Raw genomic sequence first — 22,148 nt, 5'->3', positions numbered from 1 at the left:
CAGTGGAGATTATTGTGGACTTCAGGAAGCACACAGCCCCACTCCCCCCCATCATCCTGTCTGACACCCCCATCACCTCTGTGGACTCATTCCGCTTCCTGGGTACCACCATCACCCAGGACCTGAAGTGGGAGCCCACCATCACCTCCGTCATTAAGAAAGCCCAGCAGAGGATGTACTTCCTGAGGCAGCTGAAGAAATTCAACCTGCCAACACGGACGATGATGCAGTTCTACACTGCAATCATCGAGTCCATCCTCACCTCCTCCATCACCGTGTGGTATGCTGGAGCCACTATCAGGGACAAACAGAGACTGCAGCGTGTTGTGCGCTCTGCTGAGAAGGTGATTGGCTGCAGACTCCCATCTCTGCAGGACCTGTACACCTCCAGGACATTGCGGCGTGCAGCTCGGATCTCAGCTGACCCTTCTCACCCTGGACACAGTCTGTTTGACCTGCTGCCCTCAGGCAGGAGGCTCCGGTCCATTCGCACCAGAACCTCTCGCCATAAGAACAGTTTCTTCCCCTCTGCTGTCGGACACATGAACAATAACCACATGACTGTCCCCGCCACTAACACATGACCCTACGCTGTGTCACTGCATCATTCCATGTTTGGCACTGATCACCACCTGCACTCATGTATATATCTTTCTACGTAGCACTCTTAATTCTTATTCTTATGTTTCTTTAAGCGTTGTCTGACAGTATGTTTGCACTGAAGCACCGCAGCAATTTCCTAATGTTGTAAACCTGCTCAACATTTGGCAATAAAACCCTTTCTGATTCCAAATCCTCCATTACTGTAGTTCTACAAAGCAGCAGGTCCGACATGGCTGCAGACAGCAGCTTTTTATGTCAGTAACAATGTCCAGGACCGAGCTGACTGCTTAAGTTGGCCCACACTGTGTGATCTTTGGACCATTTTGAGACCATTTTTCACTCGTGTGACTGTTTTGGGGATCGGCCCGAGTTTGCCCTTCATCGTGTGTTGTGCATCGTGTAATACACATGGGGTAATGAGAAGCAATTAACACCTCAGGCTCCTGATCAGCAATCACAAGAAAATCAAATCTATTTGCATCAGGGCTGTATAGTGTGAGACCCTGCATCGTGACCTACAAACTTCTAACCCCTGAGATTCAGTTATTTGAGCAGTTTGAGCACAAGCCGAATAAGGCGAGTGAAAAAATCACAGTGTATACCCAGCGAGACAGTTCATACTCTGACAACTAGCAGCATTTAGTTCTCCAGCAGTTCACCGGCAGGGACAGCTCAGCAGGTAGAGGGGTCGCCCCATGATTGGAAGGCCAGGGATTCGAATTCACTGAACGGCTACCCTGAGGTACCCTTGAGCAAGGTACCGTCCCTACACACTGCTCCCCGGGCGCCCAACGGCTGCCCACTGCTTCACTGAGTGAATGGGTTAAATGCAGAGAGGAATTACCCCACGGGGATCAATAAAGTACACATTATTATCTTTAATCCTTATTATCTGCTCCTCTCACCTCTGTTTACCTCTGACAACAAGAACATTTAGCCAACAGTTTATTAGCTTTGGTGAAATTATGAACAGGCATCAGTGCGGTCACCTATACTGTCCTTTCAAGATTCTTGATTTGTCACGTGCACAGTTATACAAGCACAACACACAGTGAAATGTATCCTGACGCGCTCCTCGACTGTGCACAAAGACACAGAACATTATATACATGAAGTGAATATATACAGGAGGACATTATGTGCAGTTAGCAGCATTTAGCTTTAGTGCTGAAGCAGCAGGACCAGTTCATCTGCAACAAACAGGCGTTCATTGGCTCTTAAAACAATGGTGCTTTGCACCAAAGTCTTTTGGACTGTCCCTGATATCAGTGCTGTTATTCAACTTATTTACTGTTTCACAGGAAAACGTATTTAACATGTTAAAGAGCTAAAGCACGACGTCACAGATGATACTGAAGCAAACAATCAGTCCAGACTGAGCTCTTCATCGTTGGTACCGTTGCTTTGTTTTTAGGCAGCAGCAGTGAAAGCTGAAGAAAACAAAGTGTAAATGTTGATGAAGGTTCAACTTTGCCAGCACGTCTCCTCTGCCTGCAAACGATGGAGAGAGATGCTGGTGAAGTTTAGACCTTTGACCCACAGGAAGCTTTTTAAAGACACAACGATCAGGTTAGTGAAGGTGAGCATGACAAACTGAGCTGATCAGTCATTGTTCAGGTTTTTGTAAAACATGTGATCAGACTGATTTGTGTTTGTGTTGGATTGAAAGCAGCATTTGTGAGTCCTCAGAGGTTACACACAAACCAATGCACACATTATAAATATTAGTTTACACTGATGGATCATGTTGAACCTATTGGTAGCATTTTGGAGGCATATTTCTCTCCATACATTTCACTGGTTACAGTTTGTTGTCCTATTAAACAAGCTGCAGATCTGAGCATTTAAAGAGTGTCGGAGTGAAAAACATCCCTGAGTGGAAACAGAATCCAACAGGAACGAGCAGCAGAGCGCTGACTGATGATGACTGCAGTAATGATGTGTTTGATTAAGTTTGAGCTGATGTCTAAAATAAATTGATAAATAATCTGTACACAGTTTGATTGGTTTGTTTTTCTAACCAGGACAGCAGAGAGACGAGGAGGAGGAGGAGAGACCAGAGGAGATGAAGAGTGCAGCAGATTGATGAAACAGTGAAGAAGAGGAAAGCGTCTGACAGAGCAGAGCCGGCTTAAAGGAGCCATTATGGCTCAATAGAAGCTCTGAGGTCACTCTGTCAACATGTCAGCACACAAGCTCACACATGACTGCTTCATCAACATGGAGCTCTGAGGGTTTATTAAAGGATCGCTGTGTGAAAGAGGCTCTGACACAGCTGACTGCAGCCTTTAGCTGTGAGCACACAGTGTCTCACATTTACATTCACTTTACTGTCAAACACAATAACTTTGAACAGCTGCTGTGGTTCCAGGGCTGAGCAGCCAGTGTTTCAGGATCCAGTGTTTCCCCTGATCAGGTCTCAGATATCTGCCTGCACTGACTGCAGGGCCCAGCTACAGGATCAGGTTCAGCTATAAATAGACTGCATGTTTTACAGGGCCTGTCAGCACTAAGGGAGAAGAGGACAAACTAAACAGGACACAAACAAACACACACAGTTTGTTTATGAAGAAGTCAGACTGTTTGATTCCAAGCGATCAATAATCTACAATCATGTGGATTTGTCTTCAAACACGAGTGATCAAAGTTTGTCCTGAAATAAGAGCTGAACATTTAGGTCCAAACATCACAGGAACAGTCAAAGTGTTCAAGGAGGAAACAAAGCAAACTTACAATTTGTTCACACAGCAACAACAAGCTCCAGCGTCTCCACCTGTCAGCTGCTCCAGCTGCTGCTCTTCTGCTGGACCTCAGACAGCAGGTGGTGCCGTCTCAGTGACTGGATGTTCTCTTCAAACTGGTGAAATCTGAACATCAGCGCGTCACAGCGGGACACGAAACATCGCTCCGAGCTGTGTTTAGGAGGACTCAGTGGTGTGACGTTCAAAGACCGGTGACATTGATGCATTCAGGAACGTAGAGGTGTTCAGTAAATGTCACTGTTGTTCGTCTTCACTGGTCTGTGATGTCAGCACTAAAACTGCAGCTCACACTTCCAGTTACCTGCTCTCAGAGTGAGGTTAGTGCACGTGTGTCACAGTGGGACAGCCCACCCACGTGATCCTGTGACACACTCATGAATATCATACATCTGTGCTCTGCTGCAGCCTGCAGCTCAGTGATGACAGAGAGCTGACTTTAAACACACATCCAGAAATAATGTTAGCACCGAGAGCAGAGCTGAAAGCATCCGTCCAATCGCTGATGGCCCCTGAAGGAGGCTGCAAAGAGCAGAGCTCATTGGCTGTGAGCTGTTTGTGACACCAGTTTCCCTGCTTGTTTCAAACGTCTCACTGGCATCAAATTTCAAGCGTGTGTTTAAAAGCAGGAACGTTTCCAGAGTTCGATCTGTCGTCTCTGTAGGATTTTACCTTCAATATGGACGCAAGTGACTGCAAATCACTGCTGTGTCTGTTTTTCATGGACACTTTACAAACATCACAGGAGCCAGAGATTAACAACAAGTGTGATTCAGTGCAGAGAGGTCTATTAACACACAGTGAGTGAAGAAGAAACACCCAGTGCATCATGGGAATCCCCAGCAGCCTACACCTGTTACATCAATCATTTGCAGTCGGGTGGTGGGGCTGCACACAGGCACACACTCTGACGTTCAGCTTCCTCCTTCACATTCTTCATATATCCATGTTGGAGAGTGTAAATACCGGGGCTGAATGCCCTTTGTACCAGAAAATACAGCTCTTAACAACGCAAAGCTGTCAGCACAGGTGGTAAAAGTACACACAGCATTTATTTACGTAGAAGCACTGATACTAGTGTTGAAAAATACTCTAATAAAAAGTAAAGGCTCTGAAATGTGCTGGAAGTAAGAAAGTAAAAAGTAGCTGATTGTAGGACAATGGTAACCTATTGTGACTTTAACATTTATAATATGATACAATATTATTCTTTGCATTTGAAGCCACGTTAACTGCGACTGCTGAAGTTCCTGTATGAAGCCAACAAGTGTGAAAATCCAGAGTGAGTGTGTTTTCTTCAAAGCTCAGGTGGAACTTGGTGGACTAACATGCAAACTGAGGCTGCACTCAGGACTTTGTCACACTGGTATATGAAGAGTGGGCCCAAGAGAAAGTGTGCACACACAATGGTCACTTCATGCTGGCTCTTCTCCAGCCTCTGGTGTCACTTTGTCCTCACTTGTGTTGTTATTGCCTTATTTGTTGTGATTGAGGCTCTGTGAACACAAGCAGAGGCTTTTGCTTGGGAAGTAACCGTGAGCTGGTTTTCAGAGGCTTCTCCAACATTTAATGGTGCTGAAATATGTCAAACTTTTCTCCTCGACTTTAACAGCTGAGAGCATTTTGAGCACAGCAGAGAAAAAGGTGTGCATGAAGGATTTTGATGTTTAAGTGTTGTCACTGCTGAGGATTGGTGGACGCAGATCTTTATTCACTTAGCTGCTGTTTACAGGTTCAGAGTCTTCATCAGAACCAGCTCTTCTAATTGGACTTTGCTCTTAACTGTCTTTGAAAAGCAACAAATCCAGTAAATGTAGTTTAAAGTTTGGTCTAAAAACGTGCTGTCAGCCCTGTGCTGAGAGGGCTGTGCTCATCCATCCGTCCTGTTCTAATAAAGCCACTTTTCAGGAACACCTTCTTTAGATGTCTTCAGCTTTATTCATACAGCACAACTTAACACATTTAGTCTCAAAGCTCATTATATTTATATATAAGACTTTCTTGCTTTAACTGACTGTTTTAACCTCCTTCAGTGGGTAAATGAACCAACCCATGTTAAAGTTATGTTACGGACTGGCCACTCAAATTTTCAAACTGCTGCTAGAATGGCTAAGGCATCTTTTTTTCCAAAGTCATTCTGGCTAATGGTCAAAACCCCCGTATGTTATTTCAAATGTTTAATTCTGTTGTTAATCCTTGTTCTGATATGCCTTTACCATATTCACACGTTCTTTATGAGCGTTTTCAAATTCTTTTTTTAGATAAGGTTTCATCTTTTAAGTCTTCCTCCTCGTCTGCTTCTTGTCCTGATTGTTCCTCTGAGTGTAATCCAACTTTTTTTTATCATCAACAATATTTATTTCATTTTAAGCTTCAGTAACAGAACTAAAGGATAAATACATAAATAAATAATTCAAAAAAGTTATCCTATTCTTTCTTCGCACACCAATCCCCACACCACCACTCTGTCATCACTCCTGTTCTTCAAGTTACAGAAAGCCAGCTTGTAAAGGGCCAAATACAATCATATTGATGCAATTTGTCTAATAAACCATACGTCACTTTTTCATAAGACGCCAACTGAGCCATTGTCTTTAGCCACTCTTCATAGGGAGGGGGCTCTTTTTCCACCAATGTCTTAGCAGGACCCCTTTGGCCGTAGTAAGAGCCAGAATAATCCATCTTTTTGTATAACTGGAAAAATCTCCATCAGAAAGTTTACAAAATTTACATACCTTGTTGGGAGGAATAAGATCAAAATGTTCCCACACAGGGGAGGACATCCTCCTCTTCTTAGCTGGCTCCATTCTCTCCTGACTTTCTTTCCTCACTCTCATAAACCTCCAAACTGTCTCCAAACTCTCACTAACCGCAACTCTCCATCAAACACCCACATTTTTGAATGAAGTCTGAGGGGTTTATATCGCTGTCATATCTCGCAGCAAAGTTCGAACCACTTCATGAACCAGTCACGTGGTACAGCCGGGCAGCGAGGCTTCAGACGTCATCATTTTCAGCTCCTCCCATAAATGGAGCAAGCCTCGATACGCGCATGGCGGAAACGCCGCCTCCATTACTCGACACACGCTCCGAAGCCTCGATACAGAACGTCCCATCACTAGTTACAAGTTGCCAATTTAATCGTATGTCAAATAACCTAATAAAAGACTCCATAAGAACTAATGTGTTTTCTTTATTAGCCTATTTTAAATTCCTAATCCAACAATTAATCACTAACAATACAAACCAGGTAATGGAACCCCTGGTCTCCATTACACACCTCCTGGGCCCAGTAGCCCTTAACTTTCAGGAGAGGGTCAGCTGACCATTCTGGCATGAAGTGATAAATCTTAGCGGTGATGCCTTTACCCAAGGGTGATCTTGAGAGCAGGACTTCCACAGGGCTGCCCACAGGACAACATATCTCCAGAATTGATTACACTGCAACTTATTTAACTCCACAATTTTATCAAAGCTTAAAAAACATTTAGTCCCACCGTCAAATAAATCTGACACATTAAGGATGCCTGCCTTACGCCACTGTAACCCGTCAACCGATGTCCCTCCAATTAAAATTCTTTTATTCCCCCATAAGGTTGCCGAAGGAGATTTAATAAAGTCCCAGCGACCCGCCCTATGTAATTTACACCACTCCTTTTGAGTTTACGTTTGTATTTCACCCTCAGATTGTTTCTTTTTAATTTTTCCCCGTTGCCTTGTTTGTATCTTTTCAGCTCAACTGAATTTAGTTGTTTTTTCACTGACATACTGCATTAGTATTACTATTACTATTAATATAACTATTACTGATCTGAAATCACACAAAGAACCTAAAATCCTAGCAGTATTTTTTACTGTAAAAGAAACACAGACATGTTGAATAAATGTTTATAACTTGAAATGCAAATATAAATTGTACATTTTGTAAACATAAACAACTATTTATCTAAAAATGCAGCCAATACACCTGCTGTTTTTTTCATTTTGTATAGGAATTTAAAAATATTACTAAAACTAAAATAAGAGAACAATCAGGTGTCGCATTAAGATGCCCCACAAATGATGTGTGCCAGTAAAAAACAAGTTTGTCCACCAAAAGACAGAAGAGCACAGGGACAAACCTGCAGGCCTGACAACAGCAGGCGTATCACTCCGCTGGTTTTCTACTTAGTGACAGTGTTTACAAATGTGCCTTTAGTGCCCTCACTGACACACAAAACAACGACTACACAACAGAACAGCTACACAAGACAATACAACACACTAAGTAAACACTCCACACTAAACGTCACAAATCTGCCACATCTAAACTCTCTCTCTCTCTCTCTCGCTGTCATTACCGTCACTCCCAAAACTTTTCCCTCTTCCTAAACAACCAAATCCCACATGTTGACTTTTTTTAATTGGTCGACATGGTGCATTTTTCCACCGATAGGAAACGTGGATTTTTTCCTTTCTTTACTGTTTTCACGCTTAAAACACACAAAAACATGACGACAGTATTTAGAACAAAGCATGGCTGATATATATGATCATAACTCTGGATTTACTGGCCTGTAATTAATATGTAAAAACTTTGAAGTCCGAACTTTCAATGTGGCTGAAACAGAGACTCAGCGTTGCTGCAGTCATGTGATTTGGAGGTGCAGCGTGTCCGTGGACCACAGAGGGTTAATAACACTCACCGTCCTTCCATTTCCACAGTGTAACATCCACCCACCTGTGTAAAATCCAAAATTCCCATGGTGTTGTTCAAAATGTGCTCTGGCACGATCATAAGCATCGCTTGCTGCTGAAAACAAGACAAAAGCCGGTCCTGCTATGGGCTGAACCATTTGTTACTGGTGCGGGGGGGGGGGGGGGGGGGGAGGAGACACTATGTAATATATCCAGTTCTAGCATTTATATTCACTGCTGACTGTAACTACGCTCAAACTGTTAATGCGATCTTATTTTAATAAACAACACTGTCATATGCAAAACTGGGGTGGCACTTGGGGTGGCAAGGGATCATTTTAGAGTGGCACTTGCCACCCCATGCCACCCTTCTAGATCCGCCCCTGGTGGGCACAGACCCACCAAAGCAACACTCAGCTCACCTCATTCCAGGCGCTTGTCTGCTGGAGACCATGAGCCTTGTTAGTCACACATCAGCACCGTGGTAGGAAACAGCCTCCATCATTTCATTAGATCTGAATTTGGACTGTTTCCCTCTGGATGAACCAAGTCTGTCAAATCTATTGATCCAACACAAACAAACACATTGGCTCACAGTCAGATTGGCTTTGTATGGATGGTGTAACAGGGGGCTGGGAAAGGATGCTGAAAGCTGAATATAACACAGAACAATAACAGGACATATAATAATGTAGAAACATGATCTTCAACAGGCACACTTCTGTTATTCATGATCACAAACACAAAGAACTTGTGCAGCCCCGATATCAGCCCTAATATATGAGTGTGTTTGCCCAAAGACTGAAACAGCATCAACATGACAGCTGTAAGAAATCTTCTCTCAGCCTTGTTTGGCAGAAGATCCCTGCAACAAAGATTGTAGCTGAAAGATGACGTGTGTAAAGTTTGCTCTGTGGGAGGGTCGAGGCTGTTTTTAGACCTTTGATAGTTTCCAATGCAGTTCTGACAGACAGAAATAAAAACAACATCATTAAGATCAGATCATGGAGCTGTTTGCTGCCTTGTTTCTATCTTCACATTACAAGACTTTACTACAATAAAGATGCTGACATGTATCTGTAGCAACAACATCATTGAATCTAGAACAACTGGAGCCAAACCAGTGGCTCTGCTGGGATCACTGGTGAGCCAACACTTCCTTGTTGATGCAGATTTCAGGGCTTCCTTTTGCTCCTCCGTTATAACTGTTCTCTCTTCTCAACACATGATGACACAAAGGAATCAGCAGTGACAAAGATGATGCTGAAGAGAAGCACACACTTCACACATATAACAGACCAGTGCAGTTACACACACCTCTGCTCGACATCAGGCCTCAAACAAAGACACAAAACACTAACTTGACTCTAAACAGAAGAAACGAGCAGCTGTTTCTGTTCTGTGCTTATTTATATTTGACACACATGCTTCTCTTTGTGCAAACACACATCGCACTATAAGGGTAACCTCGCACACAATGATTGGACAGCACAGTGATGATGCTGGGAGATCCTATACGCAGCAACACAGAAACACTGAGAACTTTAAACAATGATGGAAAGTGTTATAAATGACTTGTTGGCCTCTGATCTGTCACAAACAGCTGAAACGTGTCTCTCATGAGTCACATGAAGGTTTTTGACAGAAAGGACAAAAAGTAGCTGCAGTCAGTTTGTGTCATTTTTATATTTATTCATCTGGGAGAAAAATCTGAGGGACATTAAAATGTGTTTTCAACAGAGACAAGAACATGAATATAACAGAACAGGTAAATGAACATGTTTCAAGTAAACAGCTGGACTGATCAGGTCCAAACACAGAGTGATAAACTTGTCAAACAGCTGTCATATCTTTATATAGAAGCTCTTTATAAATGCTGCTCACTGCAGTCTGTTTACTAATAATGTCAAAGTGTTAGAAACACAGAAACATCAGAATGGTCTTTGTTCACAGAAACCTGTCTGGGATCCTTTGTTGTTCTTTTGATGCAGAGTTACATTGTAAATATAAAGAGTTATTTCAGAGTCTCATCAGTTTTCCTGCATGTCTTTATTTAACACATCAGCAGGGCTGAAGCTCTCATGTTAAACACACACTGATCTATGGACACGTTCATGTGTTTCTAACAGAACCAGGCTGTTATCAGCCTGCACTAACATTATGTCACACACACTGAATGTAACAGTGACAGTTTACATCATCACACAATCAGCTGTGATTGTTTCACTGTCATCAAACGAGTCAACAGGAAGTAGAATCAATAGAAACCAATCATTTACTGACAGCATGTCTGATGGAAATAAGTGCAGATTATGTATGAAGTCTAACTGCACACAGTAACTGTGTTACAATAAGGACTTAACAGCGCCCTCTGCTGGAGTGTTTCAGTACTGCGTTAACTAGAATACACCACCTCCTCCTCACACCACCTGCTACAGCTCTACTCTTCTATGACTACAGTCATCCACAGCACTGATGTGAGGTCACATGGTTCATATGTAAGGAGCACAGCTGACCTCAGGTCAGTTTAATGACTGTGAGCAGCAGCTGTGTTATTGTCACTGTGACAGGGAGACACTCTCAGACACAGCGCTCATGTCAGCTTGTTCTCATGCAGGAGGATCAGGAGCTCCATGTTTGTCTTTCTGTTTGAATCATGATGTGTTTGTGCCATCAGAGTCTGTCATGAGTACTCAGGGTTTCACAGCAGCTCTTCTGGATGCTGACGAGGACTCCAACCTCATGTTTCACCTCTCTGAGCTTCTGATGTCTGTGAACACTCGTGTTTCTTCTCTGGGCTCATCTGGACAAAAACACCTTTCTGTGTTTGGCTGCAGCCTCATTCTGACTGACAGGAAGTGTGTTATCCATGAGCTGCACTTCTGTGAGGAAGTTTCCTGCTGTGTTTCCTGTCTGTGGACAAACACGAGTGTTCCAGCTGAGGACTTGGTTCCTTCCACCTGTCCATACAGGACATCACGCTGTCTGCAGCTCTGTAAATGCAGCTCCAGGTCCTTCCACGTGCTGCTCTGTATTTGTGCAGTTTGTAGTGTGTCCTGGGAAACGTAGCACACATGGTGTTCTTCTGCTGTTTCCTCCTTTCACTGAGTGTGAAACACTGACGCTGTGCTGTTGTTCACAGAGGGGAGCTGATTCTAGCTGCAGCTGGACTCTGTCATCTAACTGAATGTGTTGGTGCTGATCACGGGGCTCTGAGGGGGGAGCAGCAGGAGGACTCTGGATGCTGACGTCAGTGTATCTGTGGAAGCTCCCACAGCGTGTCTGTCATTCAATATTGTGCTGTATATTGTATCTATGCAAAGATGAACAGACTGTGTGTTCACTGGTCTCTGTGCTGCAGCTCTGATGTCATCATCACTCCCTCCTCCACCCTCAGCAGTCCCAGCATGCTGCTGTGGTGCACCCCACCCTCACTCTACACCTGAGCCACAGACCACACCCTCCACCTCAATATACACCACAGTTTTCTCTGCTGTGGAAATGAGATCAGGAGGAAATCATCATTATTATTATTTAATAAACGCTCACATTAATGTGGGCTTATTTGTTTCATATTAGAAACATTAGTTGAGTGTTTTTAGTATAAAATGGTCAAAGTCCCTCTTTTTGCTCCTCCCCTCACCTGTGGATGGGCGGTGCTGTTACCGTGGTGACAGCTTGGATGTGTTTCAGTCCTGCCTGGTTATCACTGCAGGAATCTTTCACATTTATTACAGGTAATAACTCTGATTTTTCTGTGTATTATGAACCAAATGTATCCTGATACACACAGAGATGGATGAGCAGAGGTTTTTTTTGCAGTTTATGTAGTTACTATGGACTTAATGCATACATATTATTAAAATTAGGGCTATAACAGTTGTATTGATGTATAGCAACTTGAAATGCTCCCACAAATGGCTCCACAGCATGTAAAAATATAACAAAAGCTCTGGCGGACTTGGTTCTGTGGTCAGTCTTAAAGGGTGAAGTTAAACTCCGTAATCTTCACTGTGTCACAGAGTTCAGTGAGTCCCGTTATTCACAGTATCAATCAGATCATCAGAGAACAGCTGATCAGCAATCAGTGGTGCCAACAGCGCCTCCTGTGGTGAGAGGATGCAATAATGCAATGTAGCATTTTTCCACTCAACACTTGCAGTCATGGAAACTGTCTGTTGGATCTGTGTGACGTTGCTTTCTTGGTTAGAGTTCCTCACAAATGTCCAGATGATTCTTCTAATGAGGCGTCGACCATGTTTGCAGCTCTTTGGAAGAAAACGTCGCCCTTTGCCATCCTTACTTTTCTTTGACTTCTTCAAATGCAGCTGAACTCCAGCTGGTATTTTCTTGGACTTTGCAGCTGTTTCTGGTCATCAGTTCATTCCTGCAAACCTCTGAAGCTGAACAACAATGATGCTGCATTGCTGGCTGATCCCAAAAGGTTGATTCTGTTCATCTGGACGTTTTCAGAAACGTTTGCTCACTGATCAGGTGACTTCTTCAGTCTCAGCTGACTGCAGCTTTACAACCTTACAAACAGCACATTTGCACAATGACTGAAAGCAGCAGCACCTGATATATATGATACTAATATAATACATATACATATATAATCCATACTAATGATGAAGGAACTGAGCTCACAGTCCATTGTTCATTCAGTGAACTACTCAGTTTATTTTGGGCCTCAGAAATGCTCACTCTGTTTGTACATCACTGTCAGCAATAGACTCATTCTGCTGTGTGGACAGGAACACATGTGACATCACTTCCTGTTTGTTTGTGACTGAAGAAGTTTACAAGGAATCATTTAGAAGAGTTTCAAACATCAACTGATTGAATCCATGAATCTGAAAACGTGTTTGTGAGTGAAAGAGACAGACATGTACAGACTGAACTATCTGTTCAACAGTCAGAGTGTTTCTGTAACAGGAGACACTCTTTACACTCCACTCAGCACAGGGACACTGAGCCACCACGAGACCAGACTCTAAACCCAGGATAAAGAGTTTGAGTGAATGTGGTGTTGAAGGTGTGGAGGTGGATCAGAGTGTCAGAGGAGACTCTGTAGAAGGACAGAGTGCCAGCAGGACAGTCCACATACACTGCTGCTCTGTTAGAGACAGAGGAGGAGGAGGAGATGGATGTTTGACTGTTATTGTGCCTGACAGACTGAGGACCATCATCAGAGCAGATCAGACTCCAGGACTGATCATTGCGTCCAAACACACAGTCATCACTGCCTCCTTTCCTTCTGATGCTTCTGTAACTCACTGATATATAAACGCCTCCTCTCCACTCGACCTCCCAGTAACAGCGACCAGTCAGACCATTTCTACACAGCAGCTGTTTCCAGTAATCAAATCTGTCTGGATGATCAGGATATGACTGAACCTCCTCCACACGTGTCACCTTCCTGTTGTTGTCAGACAGTTGGAGCTTTGTGTTCACTGTGTTTGTGTCGATTGTGAGTTGACAGGAATCTGATGGAGAGAACAAACACAATCCAGCTGCAGTTATTGATCCATCATCTGTTCATTGATTGACACTTTGATGATGACTCCTGACATGATGAAGATGGTTGAATGTGTGCTGCTTTGTTTTCATGAATCCCATTAAAAACACACTTACACTTCCTCAGACCTGGTCTCAACCATCGGACTCCAGCAGGCTCCACCCTGAAAGGAGGAGGGGGGTCAGAGCAGCACAGTCAGCATGCACACATGGACATTACATGGCTCTCACACACACACTGTTACACACTGAGCTCAAAGCTCGGCTCCACTGTTTTATTCAAAGAAATCTACATTTATTTATCAGCACATTTAAAAACAGCTTGAGCCAAAGTGCTGCACAGAGTAGAGAGAAAATAGGAAACATACACAGTAATGACTATAAAGACTGGTCAGGATTGAAAGCTACAGAGTACAAATGTGTTTCCAACCGGCTTTTAAAAATGTCCAGTGTTGGTGACGACCTGATGTGAAGGGCGACTGTTCCAGAGTTTGGCTGCAGCCATCGATAAAGCTCACCTCTGTTTTTACGTCTAGTTCTGGTCAGAAGCTGCTTATCTGCAGACCTGAGGGCTCCACTTGGATTCTTTTGTTAAAGAGAGATAAGATGGAGCCAATCCATTCACAGATTTAAAGACAACCAGATCTGGAAGTGGATTCTACCACGTACTGGTAACCAGTGGAAAAAGCTGGTGATGGGTCGTCTAGCACAGACCCACCGCTGGAACCAGACAATTGATGAGGGAGAGAACTGTGACAGCGCCGTTCCTTCACTTGACCTCAGTCGCTCTCGTCTGCTCCCTCGTAACACTGCTCTTTATTGAGCTTACATGAATATGCACAAGTTCATTATGACGTCTTACACAGGTATGAACAAAGAGTACCAGTCTGTGCATAGTGTGTGTGTGTGTGTGTGTGTGTGTGTGTGTGTGTGTGTGTGTGTGTGTGTGTCTGTGTGTGTGTGTGTGTGTGTGTGTGTGTGTGTGTGTGTGTGTGTCTGTGTGTGTGTGTGTCTGTGTGTGTGTGTGTCTGTGTGTGTGTGCGTGTGTCTGTGTGTGCGTGTGTCTGTGTGTGTGTGTCTGTGTGTGTGTGTGTCTGTGTCTGTGTGTCTGTGTGTGTGTGTGTGTGTCTGTGTGTGTGTGTGTGTGTGTGTGTGTGTGTGTGTGTTCCAGATGTGACCCTGTGACCCCAAAGCTGGTGCTAAGAGTCCAGCGGTCCCCCTAACAAAGGGCTCTTATACTTAACCAGACACAGAGTAGGTGTCCTCCTACACCAGGGGTCTCAAACTCGCGGCCCGCGGGCCAATTGCGGCCCGCAGGACGATAGTTTTTGGCCCCACCTTAATATGAAAATGTAATGTTAGTTTGATAATGTATGACACTTTACAGTGTTGTGGGCGGAGCTGAATTAACCCACCAATCAGGGTGGGATATGGATCTCAGGGGACACCAGCCGGGCTTGATGCAAGCAGGGAAACATTTCTCAATGAGTCAAAGTTCCAGCAGCGTTGCCCTGGAGTGTTTCTTTCTTTCCTGTGCCTGGCTGGCTTCCTCCTTTCTATTGGGCAAACGCCGACATTCGCCCCAGCGTGCTGCGTTCACAACACTTCAAAAAAAGTTGTTTTTTTAAGTTGCTGCCCAGCGGGACATTATACGTATATAGATTTATACACACGTCAGTGGGATTTAAAGTTATTTTTCCACAGAGAGAGATCTCATATTAACTCTCACAGTGATGCGTAGGCGGCGGGATAAAAGAAAAGTCATGAACTCAATGCAGCCCAATTTAGTCTGCAGTCACATAGCGACACCTGTTCATCGGCAACAACAGTCCCCGGTAACCCGGACTAATTATAGGGTCGCACCGTAATTTGTGGCTCCATGTTTTTATTTGCATCACTGCGTTTGCATTGCAGCAAACATGAACATTACATATATTTCATTATAATGTAAAAGCAGTCAAAACAACTAACATCAGAAACAGCTGATGTTATTTGTTATATGTCACAGTGTCATTTCCGCTTCTTTCTCCTGTAACAACAGCCCGGCGCCCTGAGCAGTCGCCTTTTTTGCGCTCGCTATCCCTGCACTTTCTACCATCTGCAAACGCCACGGTGTTCGTGTCGTCATAAAAGACATGAACATCGAGCGTAAAAACAAAGGAGACTGCTACCGGCTTTTTATCTGCCGATCGCCGTGCTACGGTTGCAAGAAAAAGAAGCAGAGATGACGTTCTCTACGCGTTGAGACGTTCCCCGTCCGTCGGCTAAACGCTTGATTGAAACTTCAATGCGACAGTGACACCAAGTAGAATTATAAATGTCACATAGCCCCAAACATGTCTTTTTCAAAGCCTGCGGTGAAGAGAAAGGTTGGTGATGAGCACCGACAATTTCAGGAAAAGTGGGAAATGCAATATTTCTTTGTTGAGCACAGGGGCACCCCGACCCGTCTTATTTGCACAGAGAAAGTTGCGCTGCACAAGGAATACAATTTGAAACGTCATTACACAACTAGACATGCTGAGCTGGATGCAGAATACCAGGGAGACGAGAGAGCGAACCGGGTTGCCAGTCTTAAAACAGATCTACTGAGGCAGCAAGATTTCTCCAAGAAAGCAACCAAAGAGAATAATGCAGCAGTCGGAGCCACGTGGTTAGTGAGATGATTGCTAAAGCAGGGAAGCCATTCACAGAAGGTGCATTTGTCTAAAAGTGCATATTGCAGGCTGCAAATATAGTCTGTCCGGGAAAGAAAGGTCAGTTTAGCAACATCAGCCTTTCTGCCAACACCGCAGCAGATCGCATTTCTGACCTGTCAAGTGACATTTATGACCAACTGTGTGAGAAAGCCAAATGTTTCAGTGTATACTCAGTCGCTCTTGATGAGACCACAGACATCACCGACACTGCCCAGCTCCCAATGTATGTCCGTGGTGTTGATGACAGTTTTGAAGTGATGGAGGAGCTGCTCACAGTAATTCCAATGCATGGCCAGACCACCGCTCAGCAGATATTTACAAGCTGTGTGATGCCATTGAGAATGTTGGTTTACCATGGAAGAGGTTTGTTGGAATAACAACAGATGGAGCGCCATCAATGACAGGGAGGGAAAATGGACTGGTGGCACAAAACAAACTGGAAGAGGAAGGCGTGGAGGAGGCCATTGCTCTGCACTGCATCATCCATCAGCAGGTCCTTTGCAGCAAATGCCTGAAGTTTGACAATGTGATGTCTATTGTTGTGAAATGCATCAACCAAATCAGATCCAGGGGCTTAAAGCACCGAAGGTTCTGTGCTTTTTTAGAGGAAATGGAGTCAGAATATGGGGATGTGCTCGACTTCACTGAGGTACGTTGGCTCAGCAGGGGAAATGTATTAAAGAGACTTTTTGAGTTGAGAGCAGAAGTGAAGCCTTCATGGAGAAGGATGGAGTTAGTGTTCCTGTGCTAACTGATCCCAAATGGCTCATGGACTCAGCTTTTCTTGTTGATATGACACATGAGCTTAATGTACTGAACAAGACGTTACAAGGCCAGGGGCAACTTGTCAGTGCTGCCTATGACAACGTGAGAGCATTCTCCACAAAACTGGCGCTCTGGAAAGCTCAGCTCTCTCAGACAAACCTTTGCCATTTCCCAGCATGCAAGGCTCTCGTGGATGCAGGCACACCATTCAGTGCTGACGAGTATGTTGATGTCATTTTGAGGCTACAGGAGGAATTTGATCCCAGATTTGCTGACTTCAAGACACACAGAGCCACCTTTCACATTTTTGCGGACCCCTTCTCCTTTGATGTGCAAGATGCCCCTTCTGTGCTTCAAATGGAGCTCATTGAGCTGCAGTGCAACTCTGAACTCAAAGCAAAGTTCAGGGAGGTGAGTGGAAAAGCAGACAAGCTTGGACAATCTTTGAGAGAATTGAGCCCTAGTTTCCCTCGGCTTTCCCGAATGTTCAAGTGGACCATGTGCCTTTTTGGTAGCACATACTTGTGCCAAAAGCTTTTCTCCACTTTGAACTTCAATAAGTCCAAGTACAGGTCCAGACTTACGGATGATCATCTTCAAGACATACTGAGGGTCGCAACTGCTTCCTCCCTCAGGCCAAATCTGGCTCGGCTATGCGAGAGGAAACGCTGCCAGGTCTCTAGCAGCAAGGAGTAGGCAAGAGAAGCCATGTTCAGAAGAACAGTTCATTTTCTGCAGTGTTCCATTCATGTTCAGAAGAAGGTTATAGAACTGTTAATACAGACATTTCAATCTAAACACAGCAGATATAGAAGACTGAAAGAAACACACAAGTTCACTGACTAAAAATATCTTATTATTATTTTATTTATGTATTACAGATTGATTTATTTTCTTATTCATTCTTAATTTGTTTATTTATTTTTCATATTTTGTATTAAAAAATAAAAATAAAGAGATTTGAGAAGATTGGAATTTTTCAACCATGCTTTTCTTGTGGAAAACCTAATGCGGCCCAGCCTCACCCAGACTCTGCCTGCAGTGGCCCCCAGCTAAATTGAGTTTGAGACCCCTGTCCTACACCATAAATCAGTAAGAGAGGGTACGACCTCTCTCATGGCCCCAAGTGGTGTGTGCATGCCAGAGCACTCTGGAAGGCACACAGAGTCTTTACAGACTACTCAGGATCAAACCTCTATCATCATGCAATCGATTATACAACTCTAAGCATATATGAGTAAATATTTCTAAGCATAAATGACAATCAACAATATAAACCTTACAGCTGGTTTTAATAACAGAATTTATTTGTTTCTCAAACGAGAAAGAGCTATCGAGAAACACTCCTAAATCTTTAGTTCTGAACTTTTCCAGTGGGCCAAGGTCGACATTATCTGCTAATGCTAAATAGGCTGCCGTTATTAACTAATGCTAATTTGATGTGAATTAGCATTATGCACTAATGCTAACACTTTTTAAACAATGTGAGTAGCTAATGCTAACACTATTTCCCTTAACTTTATAACAATGTGAACGGCTAATGCTAACACTCTTTTTCCTAGCATTACAACATCTGAGCTGCTAATGCTAAGTAGTCCGCCATTAGCACCTACGTCTAATTTAAGGCAAATACGCATTAGAACCTAATGCTCATATCGTTTTCCTTTGCTTTATAGCAATGTGAGCAGCTACTGCTAAATAGCATTAGCTAATAACAGCAGTCTAATTTAATGCAAGTTAGTATCATTTGTATTATGACGATGTGAGGAGTTAATGCTAAGTATGCTGCCATTAGTGGCTAATTCTAATTAGGGGTGAATAATTATTACAAGCTAATGCTAATATCGTTTTCTCTTCCCTTTTAACAATGTGAGCAGCTAGTGCTAGGTAGGCTGAAGCTAGCCGCTAATGCTAAAGCTAAAGATAATTTGATGTGAATTAGCATTACATTAGTGAAGAGTTAATGCTAAGTAGACTGCCATTAGCAGGTAATGCTAAGTTTAGGTGAATAGGAATTGGCAGCTAATGCTAATACCATATTTTCTTGCTTTAACCCTTTAAAACTGGTCAGAGTGGGCACACTCCGTTTTGTGCAACTATTTTTAAATCCCGGTAGCACTGTAATCACGTGAGCTAGCGCAATAATTTTTTTTGCATATGAAACCTGAGGAGTTGTACTTACATCTTATGCCATCAGCTTGTCCTAGGTTACAGTTTCCTTCCACATATGCTTAGGACTCATATTGCACTGCTGGAAATAGTTTATTTTGATGCATATGCTGTTATTTTGCAAATTTGCAGTATAATATTCATTTTTGTTTTTCCTGCAGTATATAAAAATTGGTGTATTTCAAAAATAAAACTATGAAGGCACTCAAAATAAATTTCCTGTGGTGGGAAACTATTTTGTGCAACTTTTTTGTATTTACAGTTTTGAGGGATAAGCCTCTTAAATTTTTCTAACTAGAAATATATGTTAAAAAAACAAAAACGATTTTCAATTTTTTTGTAGTTTATTGCACTTTTTTGCAATTTATGTAATTACTATGTACTTAATACATACATATTATTAAAATTTAGTCTGTAATGGTTGTATTGATGTATAGTAACTTGAAATGCTCCCAAAAATGGCTCTACAGCATGTAAAAATATAATATAAGCTCTGGCGGACTTGGTTCTATGGTAGGTCTTAAAGGGTTAAATCAATATCAGTAGCTAATCCGATTGTTCAGTCTGACGTCAGGTGAAGTCATTTTTATGCATTTAAGAGCTGTGTTGAATTCAACATTACAAACTGAACATTAGAACTATCCTCTTCTCCAGGATTTTCCTGATTTAACATTTCAATATGATTCATTTTTGTTCTCTACACCTGCCGTCATCACTTCAATTATTCCCACTGTGGATTTGATCATATTGTTTGCCCAGCATCTCTACATTTTCCCATCCATACTACCTGTAGCTCATTAACACTATTAATACTGGAAACTGCTGTTGAAGCCTGATGGTGACACTTTCTGGTGAAGAAGTGAATTGCAGTAACAGTACTGGCTGGCTTATGATACACTGGACATTTCCAGCGCTTTGTTTTCTCTGCTCACAGACAACACAGATACACGCATGTATATACAGCCCACGTCCAGCTATGCATGCACTCCTGCTGCTCCATTTCTATAGAGAATAAACAACGTAACACAATCATTCTCCATTGTTTTCACTCAACCAGCTGCATTTAATGAAGGAGTTTGAATTTACTTTACAAAAACTGCTGTTGTTTCCTGTCTGCATTCATGTTCTTAACAGTACTCCACACATTCTGAACTGGTGTAGTTCTTCCTAAAGTACTGCAGTATTCCTGCCAGTACATCCTCTTAGTTTTCCTAACTGTTTCCTCTGATGCTCGTTGCTATTCTTTCCTCAATGCAAATTCATGCTAAGCTCCTTCATATCCATCCCTGTTTCTAAACCTGTAATAATTGCTTTAATGTGTCTTTGGCCTAATTATGAGTCTGTCCACATGTTTTTAGTTCCCCACTTGCTTTGGTTTCTTAGCTCTGATTTTCTGAAATTTATCCTTGAAATCATTTACTGGCATCTCTCCCTCTCACTCCCACTTATCCACTTTTCTTGTTTTTTACTTATTTTTTGCTCTGGTTTACATCCCAAAATCCTCTAGTCTTATAGTATACGACAGCGGATCACTTGTAAACATCGGTGCCAAGGTTGCACATCTAATCTTGGACACTTTTAAACCTGACCCTTCCTGGCCGCCAGAGATTCTACGCGGCGCGGAGAACAACAAAGGACGGGCCGCTCATCCGAGGCGCAGAACAAAGAAGCGCCGGGGAAAACGCGCTGGTATTAGGAACAGACTGAGACAGCAGGCGCATCGCGCACCACTGCCCAGTATCCTACTGGCCAATGTACAATCCATGGAGAACAAGCTCGATGACCTAAGAGCAAGGGTCACCTTCCAACGTGACATGAGGGACTGCAACATTCTGTGCTTCACGGAGACATGGCTGACCCCCACCGTGCCGGACCAGGCCGTAACTCAGTCGGATTCATTCTAAGTGCTCCGCGCGGACAGAACGGCAGAGTCGAACAAAACCAAAGGTGGAGGAGTGTGTTTCATGGTAAACAGAAAGTGGTGTGATGCCAGGAGCATTTCTACTCTCTCCAGCGGCTGCTCGCCACATCTGGAGTTCCTGAGCATTAAGTGCCGCCCTTTCTATCTGCCCCGTGAGTTCACCTCGGTCATCGCCACGGCGGTCTACATCCCACTCCAAGCGGACACAGGTATGGCTTTGTCCGAATTACATGATGTGCTAAGCTCGCTTCAAAACAAGGACCCGAGCGCAGCCCTCATTGTAGCAGGAGACTTTAACAAAGCGAACCTCAGACAAGTCATGCCAAACTTTTACCAGCATGTCTCGTGTCCAACGAGAGGGGATCGGATTTTGGATCACTGCTACACGCCATACAAGCAGGGCTACAAAGCTGTCTCACACCCGGCTTTTGGGAAGTCTGACCACAACGCCATCTTCCTCATTCCCCAGTATAAACAAAGCATACGGAGGGAAGACGTGACCACGAGGGAGGTGAAACGGTGGACTGCCCAATCAGAAGCTACGCTACAGGACGCACTCAACGACGTCGACTGGGACATGTTCAGAGCATGCGCAGTCGACATCAACGAGTTTACGGAAGTAGCAGTATGCTTCGTCAATATGCTAGCGGAGGAGATTATCCCCACTGTGAGAGTCACCACATTCCCAAACCAGAAACCGTGGATGGACAGATCGATCCGCACTGCAGTAAACGCCAGGACCGCCTCCTAGAACGCGGGTCTCGCCACTGGCGATATGAGCGCCTACAAAGCGGCCTCATACGGCGTGCGGCGCGCGGTGAGAGATGCCAAACGCCGGTACCGGGAACGTGTGGAGTCCCGCTTCCACCAGGGAGTATGTGGCACGGACTATGCACCATTACGGACTACAAAGCCAGGGACACTGCGCCGATCAACGCTGACTCTGCATTCACCAACGAGCTGAATCGGTTCTACGCCCGTTTCGAGGTTAGCCAGGCGGCTAATGCTATCTACCGCCTGACTACCGAGGACAGTGAC

The 22,148-nt window shown here is 43.7% G+C and overlaps 2 protein-coding genes across 2 annotated transcripts in view; both read right to left on the bottom strand.

Moving 5' to 3' along the window:
• The window catches only part of LOC146577311 (NACHT, LRR and PYD domains-containing protein 3-like), a 38,483-nt gene extending 34,672 nt beyond the window's left edge, over positions 1-3,811 (bottom strand). Inside the window, exon 1 of the mRNA XM_085253113.1 lies at positions 3,337-3,811. The gene's annotated coding sequence lies outside the window, so the exon portion shown is untranslated. The remainder of the gene's footprint in view (positions 1-3,336) is intronic.
• Positions 3,380-22,148, bottom strand: part of LOC146577310 (uncharacterized) — a 38,790-nt gene continuing 20,021 nt past the window's right edge. The window contains exons 4-5 of the mRNA XM_085267650.1: positions 13,670-13,720; positions 3,380-3,470 (exon numbers count right to left, since the gene is read on the bottom strand). Coding sequence (XP_085123776.1) covers positions 3,380-3,470; positions 13,670-13,720 — 142 coding nt within the window. The remainder of the gene's footprint in view (positions 3,471-13,669; positions 13,721-22,148) is intronic.

Source organism: Mchenga conophoros, linkage group LG3 (genome assembly GCF_057382185.1).
Source record: "Mchenga conophoros isolate Kocher_MC1m ecotype Shallow Benthic linkage group LG3, M_conophoros_male_GT1.1, whole genome shotgun sequence".
Taxonomy (NCBI): Eukaryota; Metazoa; Chordata; class Actinopteri; order Cichliformes; family Cichlidae; genus Mchenga; species Mchenga conophoros.
The sequence above is the reverse complement of the archived record's forward strand: the minus strand, read 5'-3'. Positions and strand labels throughout refer to the sequence as shown.